The 25,790-nt window shown below is 34.1% G+C and overlaps 1 protein-coding gene across 8 annotated transcripts in view; it reads left to right on the forward strand.

Moving 5' to 3' along the window:
* The window catches only part of ANKS1B (ankyrin repeat and sterile alpha motif domain containing 1B), a 407,446-nt gene that overhangs the window by 40,077 nt on the left and 341,579 nt on the right, over positions 1 to 25,790 (forward strand). For 7 of the 8 annotated variants that reach the window (XM_030960758.1, XM_030960760.1, XM_030960754.1 and 4 more), the window contains exons 2-5: positions 4,895 to 4,975; positions 8,593 to 8,749; positions 17,106 to 17,402; positions 24,782 to 24,857. In XM_030960758.1, the coding sequence (XP_030816618.1) occupies positions 4,895 to 4,975; positions 8,593 to 8,749; positions 17,106 to 17,402; positions 24,782 to 24,857 (611 nt within the window). Of the gene's footprint in view, positions 1 to 4,894; positions 4,976 to 8,592; positions 8,750 to 17,105; positions 17,403 to 24,781; positions 24,858 to 25,790 lie in introns of those variants that run through there. The other variant, XM_030960756.1, reaches the window with a different exon arrangement.

Genomic DNA, 25,790 nt, shown 5'->3' on the forward strand with positions numbered 1-25,790 from the left:
AACTGACTTAGAACCTGAACTTGAGTAACATCCATAATCCCATGAATAAGTTGATAATGAATTTTGTTGTATTATTTATATTGAGGAAACTAAACAAGAGGAATCAAAATGAAGTAAGTGCGTTTAAAATTGAGTCACATTTCATACTGATCCAACAAAAACACTGAATTAGAGTTATCTATACAAGAAGCTTTTAGCATAAGATCAGTATTAACTAAATTGATAATACATTTGCCATTCCCTTTATTTTTAAATTAACTTTAAAAAAATTATTTTAATTTGAGACTTTTCACTCTCAGTTGCTTTGTGCAACAGGTTTTTTTGAAAATGGAAAGAAAATCAAAGATAACCTTAATCAAAATATCATCTACTTTTCTCAATTTAATACCTATAACTGCACCTGTTTGAAATTAATCCTAAAATACACTTTTTCAGGTTTTTTGGATGTACAGTTATTTGTTAGGCTTTAAAACATGACTTTCTAATAAAGTTTTATCTGCTACTAAAGACAAATATTTAAATTTATTTTCTTTGAAGTCATTTGAAGACATACATCAAGTTCAGCAGAAGAGTGTTCATAATAGATAAAACCATCCATGAAAAAGAAATATATATTTTTTTATAGGGTAATATATTTGGCATAACACTGGATTCTAACAAAGAGGAATCCATAAAAAGAAAAAAACTTCACATGTATTAAAATGATATGCTTCTGTATTTGGTAAGTAACATTATTAAGTTATATGGGTTAGAGCAAGAGTTGTCCATTTGGTGTATTTGTGCATAAATAGAGAATGGGAGTTATTTTTCTGCTGTTCACAATAAGTAATGTTATTATTATGTATCGGAATGATGATACATATTATTGTGTAAAAGATTGCATTTTCAAAATTCTCTGTAAAGTTGTCCATATACTTTGTATGAAGTGAGTTTACCCAACTGAACATGTGTATGAATGTAGGCAGAGCACTAATAAAGAGCAGCCTGGCCATGTGCTTAAGAAACTTTAGTCAATGTGTTTCTGCCAGATGAACAAAAAGCATGGAAAATTTGGGAGATTTTGGCTTAAAATAAGACAAATTCCTGTAATGTGTATTTATTCTGTGGAACACAGGAACAGTAAGGGGCTGTGTAAATCTGAACTGGTTGATGTTTGCCACTGACATCAATGGAAAGAGGATGAAGTTTAGAATGTGATGTTATCAGGCAGCTTTCTAAGGCTTTTACAAATTCTTATCCTTGTTTACCAAGAATAATTTCCTTTCACCTTGGCAAAACTCCCATATAAGGACCAGAAATATTATTGCATAATCATGAAATAATATAATGATGATGGAATGATATAATGCAGATATATATATATAGAGAGAAGAAATGTGATGTAAAAATTATGCATACCTTGCAAGCATAGTTCTTGTACTGTTGGTGGAGAGTGTGTCTGTGTGATGATTAGCTGGAAAAAACTTTTATTTCCTTGCTTTTCTGTTCATATGTGTGTAACAACTGCGACTTCACAATTATTTCTTTCCAAAAAGCATAGCAAAATAAGAAATAAATCATCTAACCATATTTTTTATCTGTCATTTTCATGTTTCTTTTGAAATTATATTCTTTATATGTAATTATTTAAGCTCATTAAAAAAAACCCAGTAATTTTCTTACCAAGTAAAGAGTATTTTCAATTAATATTTGACATCAGTTCATATAAGGTCAGTATTCTTTGTCCGCAATGAGAGCAGACTGTTAAGGAGGAGGAGATCTTTCAGTTTTTAGCAATAATGTAAATAGTATAACAGACTTCTGTTTCTTTGTGCCTTACTTTGGCAAGATGTAATGGAAGAAACTAATTGATCATCATGTTTTAATTCACCATTGAATGAAAACTAATTTTTTTTTCCACAAAAAGTAGGCTTAATTACTTTTTAAAATTTCATTAAGTAATGGGAAGGTTTTAATTTACTGATGTGCATGGGAAAAGATTCCTAACTTACTAATTCATGCCACATGAAGAAATTTGGTTGACTGCATCACTGGAAGAAATATGCTTATGAGAACATGCAATAGTAACAGTATTCTGAAGAGCTGCTAATTTTCTCTCAACAAATATTCTTTTCTGAAGAGTGAATGGTGTTTGTTTTCTGCCAGATCCTCCTTTGTGTTGTTTTTACAGATATTTTAATACACAGATAAATCAATATATTTAATGATTCTTCACATATCTTTTATGTTTATGATACTAAAGAAGGGATCTTTAGGTTTTTCCTCAATCTCTATTCCACTTTTGTTTGAAGTCAGCTGCTTTTTATGGAGCTTATATATGAATGGACTTCTGTCCTGCTGCATTCCAATTGCGAGAGAAGAGCTTTTGCTGAAGCTGGGAGTTTTAGGATATAAGAATTTTTGTTCGGACTGTCCAATTTGAATTTGATTCTCAGTTATCAAAGCCTAAATATCCTGTGTATATACTGGACCCCTGTTGCAATGCAGGACCTTCTGGGAGAGGATTTCAGCACGGGCCCAGGGGAAGAGAGCTGCCTGCAGCTGAGTCCTGCTCATGTTTGCTGTGTTCTGTACTTTGATAACCACACTATGATTTTAAGCATGTATTCGTGTACCAATGGTGATTAGTCTGTCCATCCTGTCTGGTCTCTCTGAGTTGTTAGCATTTACTCATTGTCTTTTGTTCTTTGCCGCTCAGCTGCCCAAGCTGTGTGTCATGAGGAGTTTCACACAGATGCATTTATATACTCTCTAATAAAGTCTCAGAGGTTTGGGTTTTTTTTTTAAATCCATATAGTTTCAGTTGAAAAATATTTCCTAAGACCAGAGGCAGGAAGTAAAACAGTGTTTTAATTAGTGAATGGATTAAAGAAGAAAATTAGGGGAGAAAGAATGAGGATTATCTTAGGGAATTTTGGTAGCAGTTTTTAAGTTTTTGATTTTTTTTTTTTAATTCATGATGCTTAGTGCATCATGAATAGTATATGCATTCATGGATTCTTGCACTTTAAAAAAAGAGCCAACAGACAAATCCTAACAACTCTAGGTCAAAGCAAGCAAATTATAACCATATCATAACTAAGCAAATTGTTCCAATTGGTAGTGTATTTTTTTTGTAATATTTTAAATCTTACTTTCTATACCACTTACTGTTTTCTTCATTCTCCTATAAGCTGGTACATATATCAAAGCATGAAAATATAACTCAAAAAATAAACCATAATTGATAAACACTGTGCAAAAGTATGAGAGGTTGTACCTCATCACTACATAAGGGCTTCTTTCCTTCTAATAGAAAGGAAGGATTGTCTTTGCCATGAAAATAACATCTGTCTATTGCAGAGGAGCTCTCAGTTCAGGGACTCAATTTTTATTATTCCATGAACTTAAAATTATTTCCTTTAATTGAAAAGATTAGAATGATTAGTCTTATCTGAATGTTGCCTTCTGCCTTCTAGAAAAGAACATGTGTAGATGTCTAAGCAGATTTTTTAAAAAGTTACTTTTTCTTTTTTTGCTTCTTTGCGCCCAAGAAAATAATTCAATCCTGTTCTTCCAAGAAATTAAATTGCAGGGAGAGGTGAGGTACCCACCATTATATAGAATTATGCTCAGTGCAGAACACAGTGTTTCACACAAATAATTCTGTATGCACACAGTATTACTTGTGGGAAAACAACAGCTTAAGTTTATGAGCTAATGAATCATTCAAATACACACAATGAAAAAGAGACCAGTCTACATCAGTATTCCCTTGTGTGGATATATATATGTGCAAATATATATATTCCATTTTATAGGTAATAAAATGCAGATTCAATAGTAAATCTTAAAAATCGTTTGTTAAGCATAACATGTCATTTTGCTGATGTAGATAATGAAAAATGACAATATGAAAAATTCTTTTCACTTATTAGCTTCAAATTATTTTCTTTAAACAACAGCACTTAATTCTAATGTATGAAGTGAAGGGAAATATGGCTTGCCAGTGACTGTTTAGCACTGTATTAGAAACTAATGAATATAGACTGTAATTCAGGAATCATAATTTTGTGTTCTGGAAGTTTTAATACTAATGATGAAAACTGTTACAGAAAAGTAAATTGCTTCTGTAAAGGATACAGTCAGTTTCAAATGTGGTCAGTTAGATAAAAAAGTCTGCTGGTTTTCAATACACCTGTTATCCAATTTCCAGGGCTTGATTTAGTTGTTGGTTTTGGTAGATTAGCATCTGTGTTTTCTGCTTTGAAACAAAATATGTCCTTTACTGTTTTTTGAAAAGCCCATAATAAGTAATGAAACTGGTTAAACTGGACACGTAATGAGGTTGTCTGTAAAATACAGTAAGATAGCAAAACTTACTTTCAAAAATAAGTTAATTTAATTATATCTAATTTATTTTAAAAATATAGTCAGCTAAAGTGGTAGCTAAAATATCAAGGTAAGTAAAAAGTACAAATTTCCTGCCCCTTTAAACAATATGATTGGTTCTCACTAATCTGATATTTGCTTGGTTCTAGATTAACTGACCTAAAGACAATGAATACATACTTGTGGAAAAGTAGTACAAAATCAGATGATAACCTCAGTGTAATTACCAGAGTAATAGAGGGAGAACAGTTCTAATTGAAATGACTATTCTGTTATTAGTCTTTGAGTCTGCCCTACATAAAGGTCATGACTCTTATATAGATGGATGTGCAAAATTATTTTTATAAATAAGTTATGTTGATACATGACACTTGCTATTTTATCTTTCTTTCAAGGTAATTCATCTCTTAAAATTTAATCACACTTGTTGCAGAGATCTTCAGATTATTCGTAGATCAAATTTCTGTCACTTCTGTACTTGCCAAGCCAAAAAATTAATATCCCAATTTTGCTTTATTTGCAGCATCTGGCGAGGACCAAACATAAACTGCACTGACAGTTCAGGTTATACTGCTTTACATCATGCAGCTTTAAATGGACACAAGTAAGTGCTTCACACTTTGTTTTTATCATTTTTAGAATCATATTTAACTGTGTGATGCAAGAAAACATAGCATAGGTCTGAGATTTGTACCAAAAATTGACAAACCTTGACATATTAAAGTGCCTTTTTTCCAAATGGAATAAATTAATATAAGATGTTTTGACAGTGTCATCAATATCAATAAGTAGTAATGACAAATGGGAAATGTAGTTTAAAAGCTATTGATTCTATACTGCTTCTTCCAAATTCTTCCTCAGTTTTGGGGAAATTTAGCATTGTTACTGCTGGTCTTGGCTGTAGTTTTCATTGCTGGGAAATCACAGCAGGAAATATTGTGTTATATTTCTGTATGTATGTACACATGTGTAGAGTGTGAGCCTTTCAGGAAGCAATTTTGTGAAACAAAGAACAGTAGAGATTAATCCTTATCAAAGCAAAAATAACATGGAAAGAATATTTAGTAATTATACACTTGAAAGTGGGGGATGGGGGGAAAGGATATTTTCACTAAAGAAAGTTTTGACATAAAGCTTTGGTTAAACTCCTCTTTGGGAGACAAGGAATTGATCCAAACCCATGGAAATTAAGAGTGATCAGCATGAATTTTAATGTGATTTTGGACTGTCCATAAAATAACACATGGATATATAACTATTATTTATTTAGCTTACTGCAAAATTTGTGCATCCTTCTATGGAAAAATGAAAACTTGAGGATGTGTCTTCAATTGTATTCTAGAAAGGTGCCTGTTTCCTTTAGGATGGATCAATCTTTTGATGAATATGGGATATTCCTTCTAAATAAATGTGTAAAGTAAATTATTGAACTAGATATTGTGCATTTTCCAAAGTTGCAGCTGTGTAGGAGGGTTCAGAATTATCCATTAATATATTTTTACTTACATATAATTAGGTCTACGTTCTTAAAAAGGTCTGTTAATCTCAGCATTTTTCTTCATTATTTATGGATTGTTTCTTGTGCTATTGCTAATTTTTGGCCGACCAAACCCCAAGCATTGGCTTGCAAAGATTGCTGATTTTAAATAGATGAAAACTGGGATTGGTATATTTAATACTTGCAATACAGTAATAGTTACACAAAGTGAAAAATATTGCTGTATAAATACTGAAACTATCAGAGGTTCAAGTGAATCCTAGCAATATTAAGTCCCAAAACACACAAAAGCCAAATCATGGTTTTAGACAAAGTATTGACCAAACTTATTCCAAGGTCTGGATGGACTTAAAAATGTGGACTTATGTAGAGCAGCAGATGTAACTTACAGCCTTTGAGAAGTCCGGTGTTGGCTTACACTCTCAGCAGGATAAGTAGCAGTAACTGACATCACAATTATACCTTGTTATATTAAAGTAAACTGAAATACATCATGAGGTATTTTGTGGTAAATCATGAGGGTTTCAGGACCTGTTACGCAAGCCATTATTCTGATCCTGCTGCAATGGCGGCATGGCCAGCAAGAGAATTGGAGAGACACCTGGTGGTCCTAATTTTGTTAGTCATTACAAATAACCAATAAATTACTTTACACTCTATTTGAGTTTTCAGACTTGATATTCAAAATCAAAATGGCATACAATCATTTGACATAAGAATCTGCCTACTTAGGAGAAGTTCCTGTCTGTTAAAACCTTCTGGGATTTTAATTTTTCACACTTTACACTAAGTTGAATGTGAGAATTTCAGAGTTTTTCAAGAAAAGGAAGAACATAGTTTGTGCCTGGGATACTTGGACGCCATTGTTCAAATCCTTGCTTGATCACTGAATGTGATGAATGCCCTCCTTCTTGGTCATTGTGGGATCATTTTCTTTGTGAAACTATTCTGCTTTATATAAGTAATTAAATTATATCTGGGGCAGGCTCTGGAATCTCAGTCTCCCTAAGTAATTTCACTTAGCCCAGTAATGTTACTGGGCTAAGGACTTTGTCTCCTCCTCTCTGAAATGTATTTGTACAAAATGAAAAAGTTCTTCCAAAGCACTAAAAAAGACTCACCCTAGATAAGTGTGGTGGGTCAGGGCATTCTTGAAGGATGACGGAGATGCATGTTCTATTTTGTAACTTCAATCTCGCAATAGACTCCAAAAATTCCTGTATGTTTTAGTCTATAGATTTCATCTGTGCAGGGCTTTTCTTCTGATTTTCTTCCATTTAGTTCAGTTTATGCTTCCTTTGTTTGGTGTTCCTTTCAAAGGAACTGCTGTGTATATCTAGCTCTCATTGGATGATTTAGTGCAAACTATTATTTAATGGGAAGTCTCTCAAACCTTGTGTACTAAAAAGTTTCCCTCAGGAGTCACTTTTCTGGAGCTTTTTGTGTAACAGAAATCTTTCTGTAACAGACCTGCTCTTTTTTGGCTGTTCTCATGGCATTTGACCTTGTCAGGACTAACCAAAATCCAGCTTAAATTTTCCTCAAAGCTTAGATGTGATGAATCCAGTATCTTTTGAAGTCAACTGGCAGTTTCTTTTGAGCTGGATATATTCCCACATAACTCACCACATTTTTCTTTCAATATGCAATTAAATAAGGTTCTATCAAGGTTGGAAGAATAATGGCATTAGATTTATTTTCTGTCTTAATTTGTAGTCAGTTTGTAGTAATTTTTTTTTGTCATAACATAGGCTACATCGAGCTTCCTCCCCTCACTGATTTTTTTGAGCCAAATCAGTAAGTCAGTGTTTCCAGATTTGTAAAAAGTGTGCGTAGAGCCGCCCACACTGGATCATAGATTCTCTTAGCTTAATAGCTAAGGAGGCCAGACTGTGTCAAACTGAGACTACAAATGCAGCAGCAAGACACAATTTATTTACTTTCTGACATACTTGGTAATGTTATCATACCACACAGCTGATTTTTAGTTTAGCTTTTGGAGTTAAGTACAGGAAACTGCTTAAAAATCAGGGATGTGATATACCAATTTATGCTAATCTTTCACTTAATGTATGATAAGCCACACCAAAAGGAATATAAAGAGAATTAAAATGGTAATAAGTCACTTCTCCCCTCACTGCTACAAGGCAGCTGAATGTGGAAAATGAAAATAGCAGTTACTTCATAGAAGTTTTACATAGAAGAAGTTATTTCATATATCTAGCTAGATCATCATTAAATTGTTTCCTAACTATCTTTGAAATAACGCCTTAAAAAAGAGGAAAGACTATTACTTAGCCTTACAGTAAGAAATGTGTCCATCAAACTATCCTCTTGTCATCCTGCCTCCAGAGTTCAGCTGTGATGGAGACAAGAGCCTTTAGTGCCTTGAGGACATGCGCATATTCTGTACAGGCAAATTCTAAAAGTTATTCTATGGCCAGGTGATCCTGTTGAAAGAAACAGATTCAGAGAGCTGATGATAATATTGTTGATGGTATTCATAAGTAAGAATCATTACAATTAATAGCTTTTTGTCTATGTTTCACTATCTATTTAATGTTTGGAAATTATTTGTCTTCACTTTTTGTAGCTGTTTTGCTTGAAATACAGGTTTGGTTTTTTATTTTTTTCAGGATAAAATATTGGTCATATGTATTTCATGCAAAAACTTAATAAAATTAGTTTCCTGTTGACTTTGAGATTTATCTCCTGTTTTCCAGGGATATAGTTCTCAAATTACTTCAGTATGAAGCATCAACTAATGTAGCAGATAATAAAGGTTACTTTCCTATTCACTTGGCTGCTTGGAGAGGAGATGTAGATATTGTGAAGATTCTCATCCATCATGGACCATCACACTCCAGAGTGAATGAACAGGTGAAGTGATAAAAAATATTTATGTGTATCATCAGAAAAAAACCAGCACATATTCTATGGGTTTGACCAATTTATAGACAAGTTTAAAAAAGTCTATTTTCCATTGTTTCAGTAATTCCTTCTCCAAGATTGAGAAAATCTTCCATTATAAGTATACCAGATACCTTTCTTCTGAATAGGCACTGACTTAAAGAATATTAGATTTAAAAAGTATGCAAAACCCTTCTGTTTGCTTTGGAAAAATCACATGAAGACATACTCTAACTGCATCTTTTTTGTATGGTTGTAAATTTGCAGTTTTTTACTCTGAGTTACTAAGTTCCTGAAAATCTTTGAGATAAAATTCATGTCCTTGGTATATTTTAAGAGTACTGTAAATAATCAGATATGCAGAGGTAAATATCAAACCAGATGGACTGCATGGGTGCACATGCAGCAGGAAGGACATATAAAAAGACCAAGAAAAAATTATGAGTATTATAGTGTGTAAGGGGCAGTATAAGTGTGTTGCATTCTGCTGTCAAACATATGGTACACCTTCTGTTTTTATTCTGTATATTATTCTCTCGTCCGTTCTTAGGATTAGTATTTAGAAATAGAAATAAGCTGATTAGAAATTTGACACCACCTAGGCCGGGCTGCTTAAGAACTGGAAGTAGGCTGTGAAATGCAGACAGTAACCATTAAGCAATTGCATTTGCCAGAGTAGTCAGAGACTTGGAATGTGAAGGTGGGAGTCAGCTCCTAATTCACATCTAAGCTATAATGTCTACATTGCCTGCATGGTCACCATTTGGTTCCACAGAGGTCTGGGCTGTGTAATCACAGGAGCCAACAGGGCTATTCAGATGACTAAAAGAGGTATTCAAGTGTCCAAACACAGAAATGCAGTATCTTCTGAGACCCTGCAGTAACTGAGACATCTGCATAGGCCTGAGAGTGTGACAGAGGGTGCTCAGAATTTCCAGGTCCTTGTGGAGGGAATGATGAAGTCCAGGTATGGTCCCTCCTGGCACCCCACAGCACCTCAAATGCTAAAGGGCAGTCTAACAAATTAATTGTTCTTTCAGTGCCTATGGTAGTGTGGCCAGAAGGCAAACTAAGACGATAAGGAATGTGAGACCTAGATTACAAACGCTTAACCAGTGTGAGATGCCATGCTTTGAGTAATCTATTTGATATCTGAGGTTATACACCTAGCCATTGGAATTCATACAATAACCAAGATATGAATATCAAGTATTAGTGCAGGAAATATAGGAAAGTAAAATAATGAAATATGTCCATGTGACAGTGTTCTGGGATATCCTGTAGTACTCTGGCACATTGAAGAAAAAAAAGATACTCAAAATTTGTCATTTTGTTATTTCAGTTTCAGATTAACATAACTCTCCAACTTTCTCATTCTCATCAGTTGTTTTATGTAGGATGAAACCAATTGAACTGTAGGGTTAGCTTTTGTCAAGGAGAGGTCTTTTCAGTTTTATTCATGCAGCAAAACAAGAAAGCAAACAGAAAGCAGCTATTGAATTGTGTGTCATACATTTGCTTGAAGACATTGCATATATTCCACTGACAGAATACTGCAAGCTGTGTAGGAACTTCTGAGAGAGTGAGAGTCAAAAAGATATTTCAGTAAGATCAGAAAGAGAAACGTAAGTTTATACCTACTTCTCCCCAATCCCACATATATCCCCAGACTTCTAGAATATTGTCAGACTTGATTAGGTGTGATGTATCTAGTTTGATCACTGGAGCAAATAAGCAGGGATACAGCTGATACTTCTAAACCCCACTGAAAAAAGGATCCTCAGATGTCCTCCTGTTTATGCATTTAACCCAAAAACCTTATAATAGAAAATGTGTGAGCAATCCTTACAAGAAATGTTGCATCTTAAGTCTTTTAAGGGCATCTTGATTGCATCAAACTTTGAAGTTAAACTCATGTATACAGAGTTTTTCTGACCTTGTAAATCCCTTGGTGTTCTACTCTAGACAATGGCCAGGTTCAGTATGTGGACTACTTTGCTGGCACCTACTTCCCTCTGCTAATTAGCACTCTGTGCAGGAGAATATCTTCTGTATCCCAGAAAGAGGGCATGTCGTGTTGTTACAGAGCCGCCTCCACCCACATTTCCTCAAATAACACCTGAGAGGCATCCTCACCCTAACACCTATTGTGCATTCCCATGAGTCTGTAGGATTCTGAGGCTTTTGCTTATTTGCAGATAGGCTCTGTGATGCAGGTGACTCCTCAATGCTCTATTAACTTTTCTCTGGAGCTGAAGCTATGGCTTGTAAGAAATCCTGGACTAATTTTCTTTCCTTTTTCTTCTGAGAGCTGGAGATAAGGACAGCCAACTTTTCATAAATTTTTCACCTCAGCAAATAGTACACCTAAGTCAGATTTTCCTGTTTTTGTTGTTAGTTTTTTTTTTTCAAGGATCATATTAAGATGTAATGGTTTGCATTTTAAGAAAATTATTTTGTTCATGATTTAAAAATTATTGCAACATGTTTTTGTAACATGTTTTTGTTTTCATCTATCTGATTGAAATTCAATGTGAAAGAAATATTTCTAAAAACTTATGGGAAAGCGACTGGATGACTGAAAAAAGAAATAAATGAGAAGTTCAGGATGCATAAATGTATATTAGATGAAATAATGGATTTTATGGTGTATTGTAAATTGATCAAGCTGCATTCTACACTTTCAAAATGCAGTTAAGTAGCATCATAGCATCATATGCAACCATATCCAGCATCTAAAGCTCTGAATGCCCCCTGCTGTTCCTATTACATACAATTGGAACAAACAGTAAAGAGACAAACAGTTAAATGACAATTACATTATGGGGGTGGTGGAATGTAGACTGGCAGCTCTACACACAGGGAGTGGTTATAGCATAACAATTATGTATGAAGAATTCTATCACTGGTTAATGTAGGAGTCTTAGTTGACAGGCATGGTGTATGTTTTAAATCACAAAATACAGTGACATTGCAAAAATGTAAGGGTTTATCTTCATTGAAGATTTAAAATTATGTAAATTATAAGCTGAATTAAAATAGTATGAGATTAAGATTTGTTAATTGATAACAAAACAAAACGGTGTGCTGTTAACAGTCAAACTATTTATAGTTTATTTCTGTAAAACAGATCTGGATAGCTAAAACATTTATTGTGGCAACTTTCACCATAAAGTTGCATAATTGATAACAAATCTTAATTTAAGAAAAAATGTTTAATAAATAACAGCCACATACAGGTCAATATGTGGTGTTTGGTTTTTTCAGGAAAAACTGTAAATAACATCAGAGATAAATATAAATATATCTTATTAAGTATATAAATGTCTTATTAAATATGAATAAAATATATTCCAATTATATATATACAGAGTATGAATTGTGAAAAATTTACAGGAAAAAATGTGAACACTTCTGCAGTTTTTATGGGTTCAGTGCACTGTAGAATTTGCCTCTCCAACAAATTGTAACTGCCACAAAACTCGCCCACATTTCTTTAAAACTATTCAACAATTCTTCTGGAATATGAAGAAAGAGTCCAGGATGCATTTATATGATGTAAACACCTAAATTTTAACATATTTAGGAGCTTCTCCAAATAATCCAAATGAAACACAGACTTCTCTCAGTGACACCTCATGGACTTCCAGAAGTTCAATTCAGTTCCAAAATAGCCTGCAAACACAATGCTTTTCAAATTCTGCATTTGATTTTACCCCTCAATAAATTTGATACTAGTTTTTGAATTTCCGTGTTTCCCTTCCAGCTCGTACTATACTTTTTTTAGAAGGAAAAAAAAGTGCACGCACAATCTTTCTGATTTAAGCCAATTGCAACAATAAATTGGGAAAAAAAGGTTTTTCAAAGTAGTCAACCATATTACATTACTTTTTTACATAAGTAAAAGTGAATTTCAATGGGAAGCCAGTAGATTTTATTTAAATTCACACTGAGTAACTTGCAGACAAACTTGCTTTATTTTTTCAGAGTTATTAACTTCTTGGTGGAACTTCTCAGGAAACTGTCTTCCTGATTTAATACATAAACTAAGACCATGCTGAGGTCATTTTCTCTGTCTTGCATATATTCTTTCACTCCTTTTTTCTCTATTTATTTAGTTACTTAAGCCTTATTTTTGTATTGTTTTTCTTCTAGTTGACTACTGTTGAGTATATTCAGCATTATAGATAGGTGTTTCCAGAATCTCCCATTGTTCCCTCCTTCTTTAATTTAAACTTAAATTCTCATTTTGCAACTGAGAAAATAGCAAAAAGCTTTTAATAACAAATGTTTTGTTGATTTGGTTTGGGATTATGTGACAAAAAATGGCTCAGTGATTTAGGAAATCTCCTCTTTCAACTCCTTTTTGATAAAAAACAAGTTGAGCATCCTTTGGAAAGGTCTGTTAAATCAGTACTTATTATTGCTGGTACAGTACTTGCATGGACTTCAGGAGATTTAAAACTTGCTTGGCAAAGTAAAAAAGGACTTCACAACTATACAATAAATGTCCTGAGTTTACCCACAGTTTAATAGTGGCTTCACAAGAGCCTCTATAATATTCATGATAGCCATTCATTCTCTTGATACTTCCTGTACTTCTTCACTATCAGACTGCCAAGCTACAATAACTGTCTCTATAATGTATTTGCTAATCTGCTCTCTGATGAATAGACCTCAAGATATATTGTACATTTTGCAGTGGCACACCTTCTTAGCAGCTAAATGATATAGCACAGCCTGCAACTTCTGATGAGATGCAGGGCTCTGAAGGCACAGTTCAGTTTGCAGCCATACCAGCCTGAGTTCTGGCTGTATGTGGAAGAGAAGAGATTCAGAGAAAGGCTACAAAAGGTCAGGATCTTGCCCATGAAATAACACTTGTAACAAATAATGAAGAAAATTTAAAGAAGGTTAAAAGCTGACTCATGGAATGCTTTCCTTATTTCTGAACAAGGTCCTTTGGACTGTAAGAGTAACTACTTGACAAAAATATTATTATTCATGAATATTAGAGACTGTTTTTAAAGTACTGTGTTTGCATGATATTGCTCTACTCTTTTTACCTTACATTTTGCATGTCTTTACTTGGTTCTTATTTCTCAATCTTTCTTTTTCTAGAACCCTTCAGGTGTAGAATCTGTCTTGTAGTTGCTAACATATCATGAAGTATCTAAAATTGCTTCAAGGATTCTAGTCTTTTTCTTCAGCACTAGATGTATTATTTAGCCCTTCGATATCAAATTTGAGGCTCTAATTACAGAATGGTAATTTGCATGCGGATATTTTTTAGTAGATCACCTGCTCATTCCAATGACTGTTAACACAAACTTTCTGTACTCCAGAAACAATTGTTTATGCTTGGAACTGAAAATACAGGCAACAGCCCTAAATTATTGCCAGTTTCTTGGAGAGTTTTTTTCATTTTTAAAATATTGCTTCAAACCAGCATGTAACTTTAGAGATATGAAGACAAACTACCTTAAAATCAATAGTCTCCTTTCCTTTCCATTCTAAGCTGATTTATATAAGTAGTACTAAATTGTCAAAGTAGATAAATTTAGAGAGCAGTTAAACAAGTCTTAATTTACTCTTTGAAGGTTAAAAATAATTTTGTCTTCTCTACCTGGATTGAAGCTATTTGCATTTTGAAGAAGGAAGAATGTTTTCTTACCAAGTTTTAATTAGGCAGTACCTCTCAGCTCTGATAACACAATATGTACAATGCTTGTTCTGAGGGCATATATATAGGTAATTTAATTATCATGTTTGCCCAGGTTGCATTCTTCTGCTGTATTTCAGTGATATGTAGCTCTTTAGAATTTTGTATCAGTTCATTTGGTCATGAACTGAAATGCAGCTTTTATTTGGCAAATAAAACCATAGAAAAACGTTCAACAATATACATCTGAAAATAATAACATTTTGTTACTTTGCTTTTGTGCATCAGGCTGTTTTAAAATGTACTTTTCCTTTCAATATGCCTCTGTGTGAAAATTCAGCTGGATATTCTTTATCCAGAGGGAGAAAATTCCAGTTTGGTGCTCATCAGGAGCAAATTGTACTGTTTGATCTCTCTGTGTCTGTATCTGTCTATCACATTTTGAGAAAAGGGCCACAGCAAATTTAATTTTTCTTTCTTTGAAAATTTACTCAGAATACTTTTAAGCTGCAATATTAGCATCATTGGTACAAGATTTGAAACAGTTCCATTAGTACTTCCATAAGTTCTTGAAAAAACCCTCAGACATAAGCAGATATTGGACAGGTATTTAATTGTAAACATGTATATTATTTACCTCCCAGACTGCCAATATAGTTATACATATAATTTTTTGTGTAACTATGTCCATTGGACTTATAAATACAGTAACTGTAGGCAAAAAATTACCATGGTTGTCCATTTTGTGTGCAATTATCTGATGTTCATATTTAATTGTACACAAAAGCAGGCTGCAATTGCCTGTTCATCTAGCTGTCCATGAAATATTGAAAATTTAAAAATTAATTTTAATAAACTGTGCTTGTGATTTGTGGGTGTACAATTGTACATAAGAAAATTGCTTTGCTCAGTCCTATTTAAAGATATATTAAAGTCACTAGAGCACAAAAAGCTTGTTTCAGGTAGTTGGTAGAACATTGCCACAGTGTAGTATTGTGACAGTGTATATATTTTAATCTGAATTTCTGGTCTGTGTAATAAAGCCCACATGGTGGTCTGAATGATGCACAATGATTTAAATACTTACTAGACATCAAGCCATGTCTGCCAGTGGAAGCTTCTCCACCTGGATCTTCTGCAGCCGCTGTGGTGCGGCTTAGCAGGAAACATGCTCCAGTCTCAGATCTTGTGTGGTGTTGCAGACACCCATGAGTTTGACTGCTACATTGATTTATCTGAATGTATTGATCTGTCTCCTGTTTCCCAAGTTCATGAGTCATCTTGGATTGCAAGAGATGAAAATGACAGGCAAGTTGTTAAAACCACAAACCCAAGAGTTGAGTTCTTGGTTACAGAATTAGAAACATCATTACCAAAAAAAAAAATCTTCCCTTTTCCTCCTTTCTAGTTTTTACTGTGCAACATGAATATTCTTATCCTAGCTAGCTTTTGACTGAGAGTCCAAAGCCTCATTTCTCTGAATCTCTTGTTTTTTTCTATTTTCAGTTGTCTGTCCCCTGAACTTTCTTCAGCTGTTTCCTTGAAAAATAGAACTATGGATTCAGATTTGCCACTTTTTCTTCCTTTAGAATGATATCCCTACCCTTATTTAGTATCTTTTCTGAATTTACATTAATCTTATTTTTTTATATAGCTTATTGATTTTGTACTTTTCCAACATTCCTAAACTGTCACATTTTATAAATAATTTCTCAGAAGAGGCAGTCAATGTATATACTTCTATGGTTTATAGCATCTAGTGTATTTTAAAGCTTTGTAAAGTCTGCATATGATGTATTAATAATATAGGTGACATATAGAATTCAGAGAGCTCGATAAACTATTTCCTTTGTCTTTGCCTGAAGTTGTCTCTTTGTTGTTGCAAGTATGCAGACAGAATTGGAAGGAAACAATTAAAAAATATAATGCTTATTCTCAATATGTATTATTAAGTTTATTGAGTAATATTTTGAGAAACACTTGGGAGGGCATTGCTTTATAATGCAAAAACCTGTTCGTATACAGGCTTGTGAGCATATGCATACTCACAGGCCCTAAAACACATAGATACCTCTCCTGGAGTTCTGAGAAGACCAACTGCTTAAATGATTTGCTAAGTCTTTGTATAGGTGCTATTTTGTCTTCACAGTTTAAATTGTTGTCTGGATAGTAACTTTTTATAGTGATACATGAAACTAGCCTTGTGCCTGATACGTTTGCACTGCACAGTTTACTCCATAATTCCATTTCTCTAATAAAAAACTGCTATGGTATAAAACCAGCAAAATCAAGAAGAGATACTTTACTGTCAGAGTGTTTTTAAGAGAAGGACTTAATAATAATTTCAGGAACAGTTGAATGAAAGAAGGTTACAGATTTTGGCATACCATGAGCTACAAGTTTTTGAGGGGCATGTTGTTAAAATGGATTGTGAGCAATGTAGGCACATAAGAAGCTCATCTGCTTGAGAGCAGCAAGCTGAAGTATTAATGTGTTATTATTAAAATTTCAGTGAAGTAATTTTGAAGCATTTAACATATATTAACATACATTATATTACAAACTCTGCCTCTGTAGTGATCTCATGGAAGCAATTTATAGAAGCTGAGCATTTCTGTTGTGGATTAAACATGAATTTCTGAAGCTTTTTGATTTTTTTAACAGAACAATGAAAATGAAACAGCACTGCATTGTGCAGCTCAGTATGGTCATTCAGAAGTTGTTGCTGTTCTGCTAGAAGAACTGACAGACCCCACGATAAGAAACAACAAACTGGAAACACCTCTGGATCTGGCAGCACTTTATGGACGTCTGCGCGTTGTGAAAATGATCATCAAAGCCTATCCAAACCTGATGAACTGTAATACAAGAAAACACACTCCTTTGCATCTTGCTGCTCGTAATGGCCACAAAGCTGTCGTGCAGGTGCTTCTGGAGGCTGGAATGGATGTCAGCTGCCAAGTTAGTGTGTAATTCCTCCCTCTTCTTCCCTCCCTTCCTGCCTCCCTCCCTTTCCTTCCTTTCCTTCCTTCCCCCTCCATTAGACTATGATTTAAATGAAATTACTTCTTACATTTTTTTCTTTAAGATACACTTGCATTTACTTTGTTAGAAATGCTGCAAGGTGATATATAATACAGCTTTATTTATTACAACTCGATGTGTTAAAAGGGATAACTCAAGAAAGATACATATCTTCAAAGCTGAGTGCATGTTTTAATGTTGTCTTGAAACGTGTAGATAGACAAATCATATCAACCATTCATGTAGGTGTGTATAAATATATTTTCTACAGCAATGGTTGTAAAGGTCGTAAGCTGATTTTCTAGAGCTATGGCCCTTCATGGTCAAAGCAATCTAAACCACTGTTTCACTGAGAGCTCATTTTCCTGTAATTATTCCATTCTAAACTCAAGTTACTAAGTAATAAAAATTTTGATTTTCTGCATTTATAAACACGTGTTACTTAAATCTGTGAGAAAATTCTAGAGCAATACACTCTCCCAGCTACTGACTCCAACCTGTCAGCTCTTTGGTGCATCTAGTTTTATGCACAGTAAGTTATAAGGATGTTAAAGGGGTAACTTTGAATAAAATAGACATAGATGGGAAGAGACACAAGGTACAACAGCAGTGAATTTTCTGTTCAATTCTTTGTACTGGAAGGCCTTTTAACTACGGAGGACTGGATTCTGTTATGTGTTCTGGAATTTTGCCTCAATCTTATGATTTCTCTTGATTTTGATTGATGGCACTGTGTTTGTTGCACAGTGGATTAAATCTTCATAAATGGAGTAACTTCCTTGCTGTCTCTCTCTCACTGTGTAAAATATGCTTTGAATTAAGGTTGTTATATCTTTTTTCAGATAAAGCAAGCAAGCAAAATTAATTACATTTCCTTTAGAGTCATATTCAGACATTCTCTAGCACTTAGCAGTTGGTTAGAGCCTGTTGATAAAAACACCAAAGTTGTGGGTTCAATCTCTGTATGGGCCATTCACTTAAGAGTTGGACTTGATGATCATTCTGGGTCACTTCCAACTTAGAAGATTCTGTGAATCTGTGAACAAATCTTGCAAACTTTGTCTGAACGTTGATTAAAATTTATATCCATTTAAAGCTTTAATTAAGGTGCATTTAATTAAACTCCTTTATACACAAAGTTACCTTTTATATGGAAAGATTGGACCTGGATTCCATATACTTTTATTTCTGGATTCTTCCATCAACATCCTGTTTTTCAACTTTTGAGAAAAAGAATGTGAAGTGGGGAAGAAAAGAAAGATTAAAAAAAAAAAAACAAAACAAAACAAATCAGAAAATATTAGTGTATTTTAAGATTAGAAGTGGATATTCTCAAGTGCCTTCCATAGCAAAATGTAGTAAAATTGTTTTGCTACTGTTATTACTTCTCACATGTTTTGAGTTAGTGTTGATACTTGTTTCAAACTATTTCAAAGTGAAATACTTTTTTGTGATTTGTGAGTTTGCCACCCATCAAGCTTTCAATTTAATTTGATTTTGATTTTCTTTACTAGAAAAAGAGACATTTGCAAATGTTAATATAAGCAGCTCATTTTTTATCTTTCCTTTCTATTACTACAGCTTCAGTAATTTAGAAAAGTTTAATGCTACAGCAACATAGAACTTTCAAATGTATATTTCTGAAGGTATAATTTCTCTTTTATCTGTAGCGAAAGAATGAGGAAAAAATCAGAAAGAAACTGGTGCCTGAATTGATAGTTAAGAAATAGAATAATTGAAGGAAAATAATCTGTCATGGCAACTTACAAACTGATGGTTACATGAGGGCAAAATATTACACAATTCTTTTATGAAATCTGTTCTTCCTCTTATGTAATCTAGATAATTTTAGCATTACTGTGAGTTCTCCTAAGCCATTTTTATCTATAGTTATACTAAAAATTTTTCACTAGACTTTAAAAAATACAGTGCCTGGAATCTTTTAAGAAATGAAAGATTCTTTTAGTAATGGTGATCTCTTTGACATCTACATTAAAATATTAGGGCTTACTTGTTCTTAATTTTTTTTTATTCTAATTGTTTTTAAGTGATTTATATTCTTAGATTTTTTTCTGTAGTTATTCAGAGGCAGAGATTTTTTTTCACTAGGTTATCTTGTTTCTTAGAGGTTTTGTCCCACTTGCTATAAGGAAATATAATTTATTTATTTTCTTGCTGGTGTACAGATTCTCTGTCAATATGTTCCTTTTCATTCAGCAACTTAACATATTGGTAATTTGGCTTATTAACTTATTATTTCTATAGCCTCTGAAAAATTCTGTTGATGATTACTGGCAGCTTATTAAACTGAGGAGAGCACAAAATATCAGCCTGTCACTTAAAACTATTTTGTTATTAATTAAATTGATCTGCATCACTGTTTGGGAAAAAACAATTTGCAAAGTAAAATCTTATGTGGTAAACAACTTTGCACACATTTAAACATGTTAAATAAATTCAGTTTATCACCATAAAGACCTCTCAGAATATTTAGAGATGATAATAGGAGTAGCTGGTCTTGTATCACTCTGTAGTTGTAAAGATGTATTTATTTAAATGGGAGGTTTACTTTCTTTTCTTTCTCTTTTTTACTCCCTGACCACTTTTAATCACAGCAAAAATTTGGACTAATAAAAGAGCATTAATTTTTTTATTTAATTAATCACACATTTTATTAACTTCCCAGGTCTATCCACTATCCTTCAATCTGGAATTATTTAGGAGTGGGTGATACAAATCTGCTTCAACTCTTTATGCTTTGGAGTTTTCATTTATATTGAAACATATGAAAAATACACGTTTTGGTTGAGTGATAGACTTTGGGCCTTCAGTAAATTAAGAGACTGCACAGTTCAGTATGTTTCATGTAAACAGTTGTTCAATAATTATAACTACCCTAAAATCTTGGCCTCTTCTGTTTATCCAAATTTCATCTATCCCTATTTGCCTTCCCCGTCTGTTCCAATAATGATGGCAATTTCCACTGCTTATCACTGGTAGTTCTGCCAAAAGCTGTGCGCCCTCCTTTTTGCTCTCACTGTGTGTGGAGGATATTCTGTGAATCAATTTGCAAAGCTACATTCTGTCCTTCAGATTCTGTCTGAAATCCATGTCAGAACTATAGCAAACTGCCTATGAATAAGGACTAGACAAGTGACCTAATTACAAACTCTTGCATATTTACATGATCAAAAGAAAATATGTAATTATTAAAACCCTTGATGCTTCTCTGTGAGCCTGCAAATTGTACACCAAGTTGACCTGGGTATTCTGGTGTGCCTATTGACAATGTCCTCCTGTCCTAGCTTGATTTATGTGTCCAGCTGGCCTGTATTTAGTAGTAAGCAGGGGCAGGGACTGTTTTATTATGTTTAGCACAATTTGTGCTCTATTGCAGTTCTCTGTATTCCATATAAAGAAAATTATGTCAGTGTCAATATATTATCCATTGGAGCAAACTCAAGTAGACTTTAGCTCACTTTGTTCATGAGAAATTGCCAGCAGTTTCTGTATTAAGTATCACTGGGAAAGATTTTCAAAATATAATGGTAGTGTTTACTTTGCCAGGAAAATATGATGCAAGGCAATGAAAGATTCAGGAAGTAAAGCAGTGAAAATTGTCTATAAATCTTAAGCTCACTTGCTGTAGTATAGACGAGAAGAATATATTAGTGTGCAAGCACACTGTTATAAGTGAAAAAGAGCTACCTAAAAGTTCTAGGACATATTAAATAATATATAGAAATTACTTGCAACTGTATTTTTTAATCCTTGCAATTTGTGTAAATGCTCTAATGCACAATAAAACATTCTGAACTTGCTTCTACCTTCAGGTAGTAAGCCACATGTACATCTAAAAAGAGAGATACATCTACTTAGCCAGTCTGAATTTCTCTTGGCCCTGTTCATCCTGAGGTTCAGCATTCCCTCTAAGTTAAAGCAGAGTTTTGTAACTGAACTGTCTGGTAACAAGGGCATTTCTGCCTTCTGGATAGTTTTTGGGTCGAGGGATCTGATTCACTTGTTAGTTATTCACTATTACCATGAAATCCTGCCTAGGGCTTTTAAGATTTGTGTCAGCATTCATCTCCATGACATCTTATGCAGGATTACACGCCTGCATCTTACAAGTGTGCTTTCAATCTCCATATTCTCAGATTGGTTTTAGTTCAGCTTCATGGTAATATTTCCCCTCTTGTTCAGAAATCACCTTTGATAGTGTACAGATCCTTGCACTGTTTATGTGGTGTGCCTTTTAAATTACTCTTTTGAACAAATTGTTAATAATATATATCTCATTTCCAGGATGTGACATTCATTACTATTGTCTGATAGCTCAGAGTTATAAAGCACAGATTGCCCTAGAATTCAGGGCAGTGTGGAATGTCTATAAAGCATTTTAGGATCATGTTCTGATATGACAGGAAATATTATGGTAGAATAGACTAAGAAGCAAGAAAGTATGTATGGAAAAAATGGCATTTAAGTTTGGATTCCTCTTCCAACTCTATGAATTGCATGTGTAAAGGTGGGTTAAGTTCCTGTACTCCCTTTATGCATAGTAGAACTATCTTCTGGTTCTTAGGTTGCTCCCAGATAGATTTGTTTACCGTACACATCTACAGGAAGTTCCTCTTCTCCTGTTAGTTTTAATTCAATTTCTTACAAGATGTGTGCTTTCATCAAGGAAAATATTGCTTACCTTTCCTCCAGTGGGGAATTTTGATGTACAGAAAGACTGCTGCCCATGCCAATTATCGTATCAGGATCCTTTACCCCCTTTAACTGGGTAATCAGAGGATAAATCCTATTCCTCGTCCTCAAAGCTGTTGATTCAGTATGCCAGAACATTGATCTATCTCAGTCTCAGATCATGGTACGGTTGTCACTAATGTAGTCCATTTTTTCCATTAATCAAGGATCCTTATTAGTAGAGAACGATAGCTACAATTTTAGTCAAGGTGCAACTGATTTTCATCTTTGTGGTTCAATCTTTTAGAAATAAAATTTAGTGCTCTGGCTTCCTCTAACAATTGAACCTCTGTGGATTTCATTGTTTGTGTGTACATCACTAATTCTTATCTTTGACAGAATCAGAGCTTGTTTGAGGTTGGAAGGGAACTCTGGAGGTCATCAGGTCCAACTCCCCCTTTCAAACAGAATCTCATAGAATAAGTTGCCCAGGATCATGTCCAAACAACCTTGGAATTGAATATCTTCAAGGGCTGAGACCCTACAACTTTCCTTGACAACCTGTACCAGAGCTCAGTTGCATGCAAAGCAAAAAAAAAAAAAAAAAATTCATATGTTCAAACAGAACCCACTGTGTTTCAGTTTTCCCCCATTATTTCTTCTGTCACTGGGCATGACCAAGCCTGGCTTAGACTTCTTTATACCCTCCCTTCAGATATTTGTACACATTGATGAGATCCACTGTAAGCCTTCATTTGTCTAGGCTAAACAGTCCCAGCTCGCTGTGTCTTTGCTCATAGAAGAGATGCTTCTGTCTCAACAATTTTAATGTATTTCTCTAGTAGCTCTATCTCCATCTTGTGCTGGGGAGCCCAGAACTGAATAGAGCATTTTGGGTGTGGACCCTCCAGTAGTGAGCAGAAGGGGAGCCACCTCCCTTGACCTGCTGTTAACACTCCTCCTCGATGACAGAGAACTCTATTTTAATAGTACCAGATCCACCTAATAGTTATGCCAGGAAGTGACCAATCCAAAGGAAATGCCATATGACACCAAGAAGATAATAAGCTTTTTTCAAGATTGCTGATGTCAAACCTCTTTCAGTAATCAGAGCTATAACTATCAGTGACTTTTCTGAGAACTTTTCACATTCCCAGAAATTTCTGAGCTGCACATTAATCTCTGTGTGTGCCTCTGTGGTTGCACTGTTGTTGCAGAGTTATCCTATTTTGAAGTCAATTGCACTAACTGGAAATATCCTGAAGATATTGTTTAAGTAAAGGATTCTGAGACCATCTCTAAGTAAATCTGCATATTTAGTCTTCTTGTTCCAAATAAACCTGGGAATGTTCAACTGGATTGCTTCTGAAAATGGAAATATTAGAAGTTGTTTTGAGATATGTGTTTCGTATGTATATTCTCTTACTGACTTCCTTCTCCTCTCTTTTATACTATTAGTATAAGTGGTGTGCAGGATGTAGATGTCATTGGGCATGCTCTACTTTTTACCTCCATGTACTAAGCAGTAGTAGGACGTATGTACTCTTACAGTGTGCTCTCATCCTATCTGAGGATCTCTGATTATTTCTAAATATCCTGTCATTGCATTGCTGTAACTCTGATGCATTCTGACACAACTAATTAATGATGAATTACTATTTTATTTCAGAATTGGGTTTTGTATGTGTGTATCTTTAAGGTCCTTCTACCATAGTAAGTATGACTGGATAAAGTACAGAAAAAAACAAATTCAAGCAGCAAAATCTTTAATGTTTGCCACAGATAAATTTCAAAATCTAATTTACCATCAAAAAAAGGAGGTAAGTCAGATACTCAGTGAGATCTAGTAGTGCTCTAGCTAATGCTATTGGATGGAAAGTGATTCTGTTCAGATTTTTCAGTAACAGCAGTATGAAATACTAAGAAAAGTAGCTTGTTAAGAGGGATAGTGTGTTTTTCAGTACTATAAATTTTATTTGAGCAAAAGTCTGCTCACAAAGAATTTTGTGTCAAAAAAATCTACAAAATCAAGTTCACAGACAGCTAAGTTAGAATTCAAATGACATGAGCATAGGCATCTAAAGCTGTGCCTTAGGGTATCCAAGGCATCTGTATGGGGCAGATGTGAGGCAGATCAAATGTGAACATCAACTGACCCAGCAGCTGGACCCCAGGATGTCCTAGGGCATCTCTCACATATAACTGAATTGACCTTCTAGGATGTGATCCAGTTTCACACTAAAACATCTAATTGTAGATGTCCACACGTAAACTGTCTGACTCTGCTGAAGTGCTGTGTTCCACTGATGGTGCTGACTAGATTTTTACTGCCTGTAATGGGAGTTTAGAAATTTTTCACAAACTCAGGCTTGTTAACAGGGAGCTGTATTCCATTCCTACTATATTTTCTTACATAGTTATTAATTTTACAGTAGAACTGATAGCACTTTTGGTTTTGTCTTGAACAATAATAAAAAAATCTTGTATTCTAGTATTTATTCTTGCTTATTCCATGTTTTTTTTAATGTATAAGTAAAATAGAAGGGAAAAAATATTTATTTTCCAAGTGTATTCTTTACAGAAAAATTAATTGGTATTTAAGTGTCACAATATTTCTTTTCTAGACAGAAAAAGGGAGTGCCCTACATGAAGCAGCCCTATTTGGAAAGGTGGAGGTAGTACGCATTTTGCTTGAAACAGGTAAATCTGATTTCCGGGAAACACTGAACAAATATCCTTAATTTTTCTAATTTGATGTGTCCTTAAGTTTTGGTTATACAAATTACTGTTATCTTTATCAGCCTTTGCAAATCTAATCACATGTACTTCCCATTAAAACAGTGTTCTTTAGAATAAGAAATTGTTATACACAGAGAACAAAGGTGATGTTCAGACTCAGAAATTCCATATATGACTCAGTGTATGTCACTGTATTCGGAGAATAAATGTATTATGAGAACAAAATGGCTACATAAAATTTTGTTATCCACTCTGAAAGGCAGCCAAGAATATTCTTTGATGTAGAGACCAGAAGATTCATGTTCACATTTATTTCCTTCAGTTAGCTATTCCTAGCATACACACCATTCTGCTTGCTTCTTCATTTCCTGGATAAACTGAGAGCCTGCAAAGAAAGGGGAAGACACTATATCTCTGAGAATTGCATTTGTCCTGAAAGAAAAGAACAGGGGGATATAAAGTCCAAACAACCTATATTCTGCATAATAAGTTTCAAAATTGTTGTAGGTAAATTACTTATCTAGATAACTGTCTTCTCAGGTAAATGGTAAGATCAATGAGAATGAAAATTTTTAGAAATAATTTCTTGCAGATCCATGAACTTCCATTACACTGAGGGATCTCATTGGTCTTTATTATCAGTTTTGTGGTGTTACATATATATTGCAAAAGAAGGTATATCCTACTTGTAGCTCTTCATCTGAATCTCAATGAGTGTATGCCTGACCTCAGACCTGTTTTCAGAAAAAAAAGTGGTCCTTCTGAGTTCTCTGTTTGGATGAAAAAGGAGGCTGAAAGGGATCTTTACCTGCCCTTGGAAAGGCCTTTTTATTTCCTAAAAAAGGAAGGACTGGAGAACATCACACAAGCATAGGAAGCCCTTTAGACCGCAGA

Source organism: Camarhynchus parvulus, chromosome 1A (assembly GCF_901933205.1).
Source record: "Camarhynchus parvulus chromosome 1A, STF_HiC, whole genome shotgun sequence".
In the NCBI taxonomy this organism is placed as follows: Eukaryota; Metazoa; Chordata; class Aves; order Passeriformes; family Thraupidae; genus Camarhynchus; species Camarhynchus parvulus.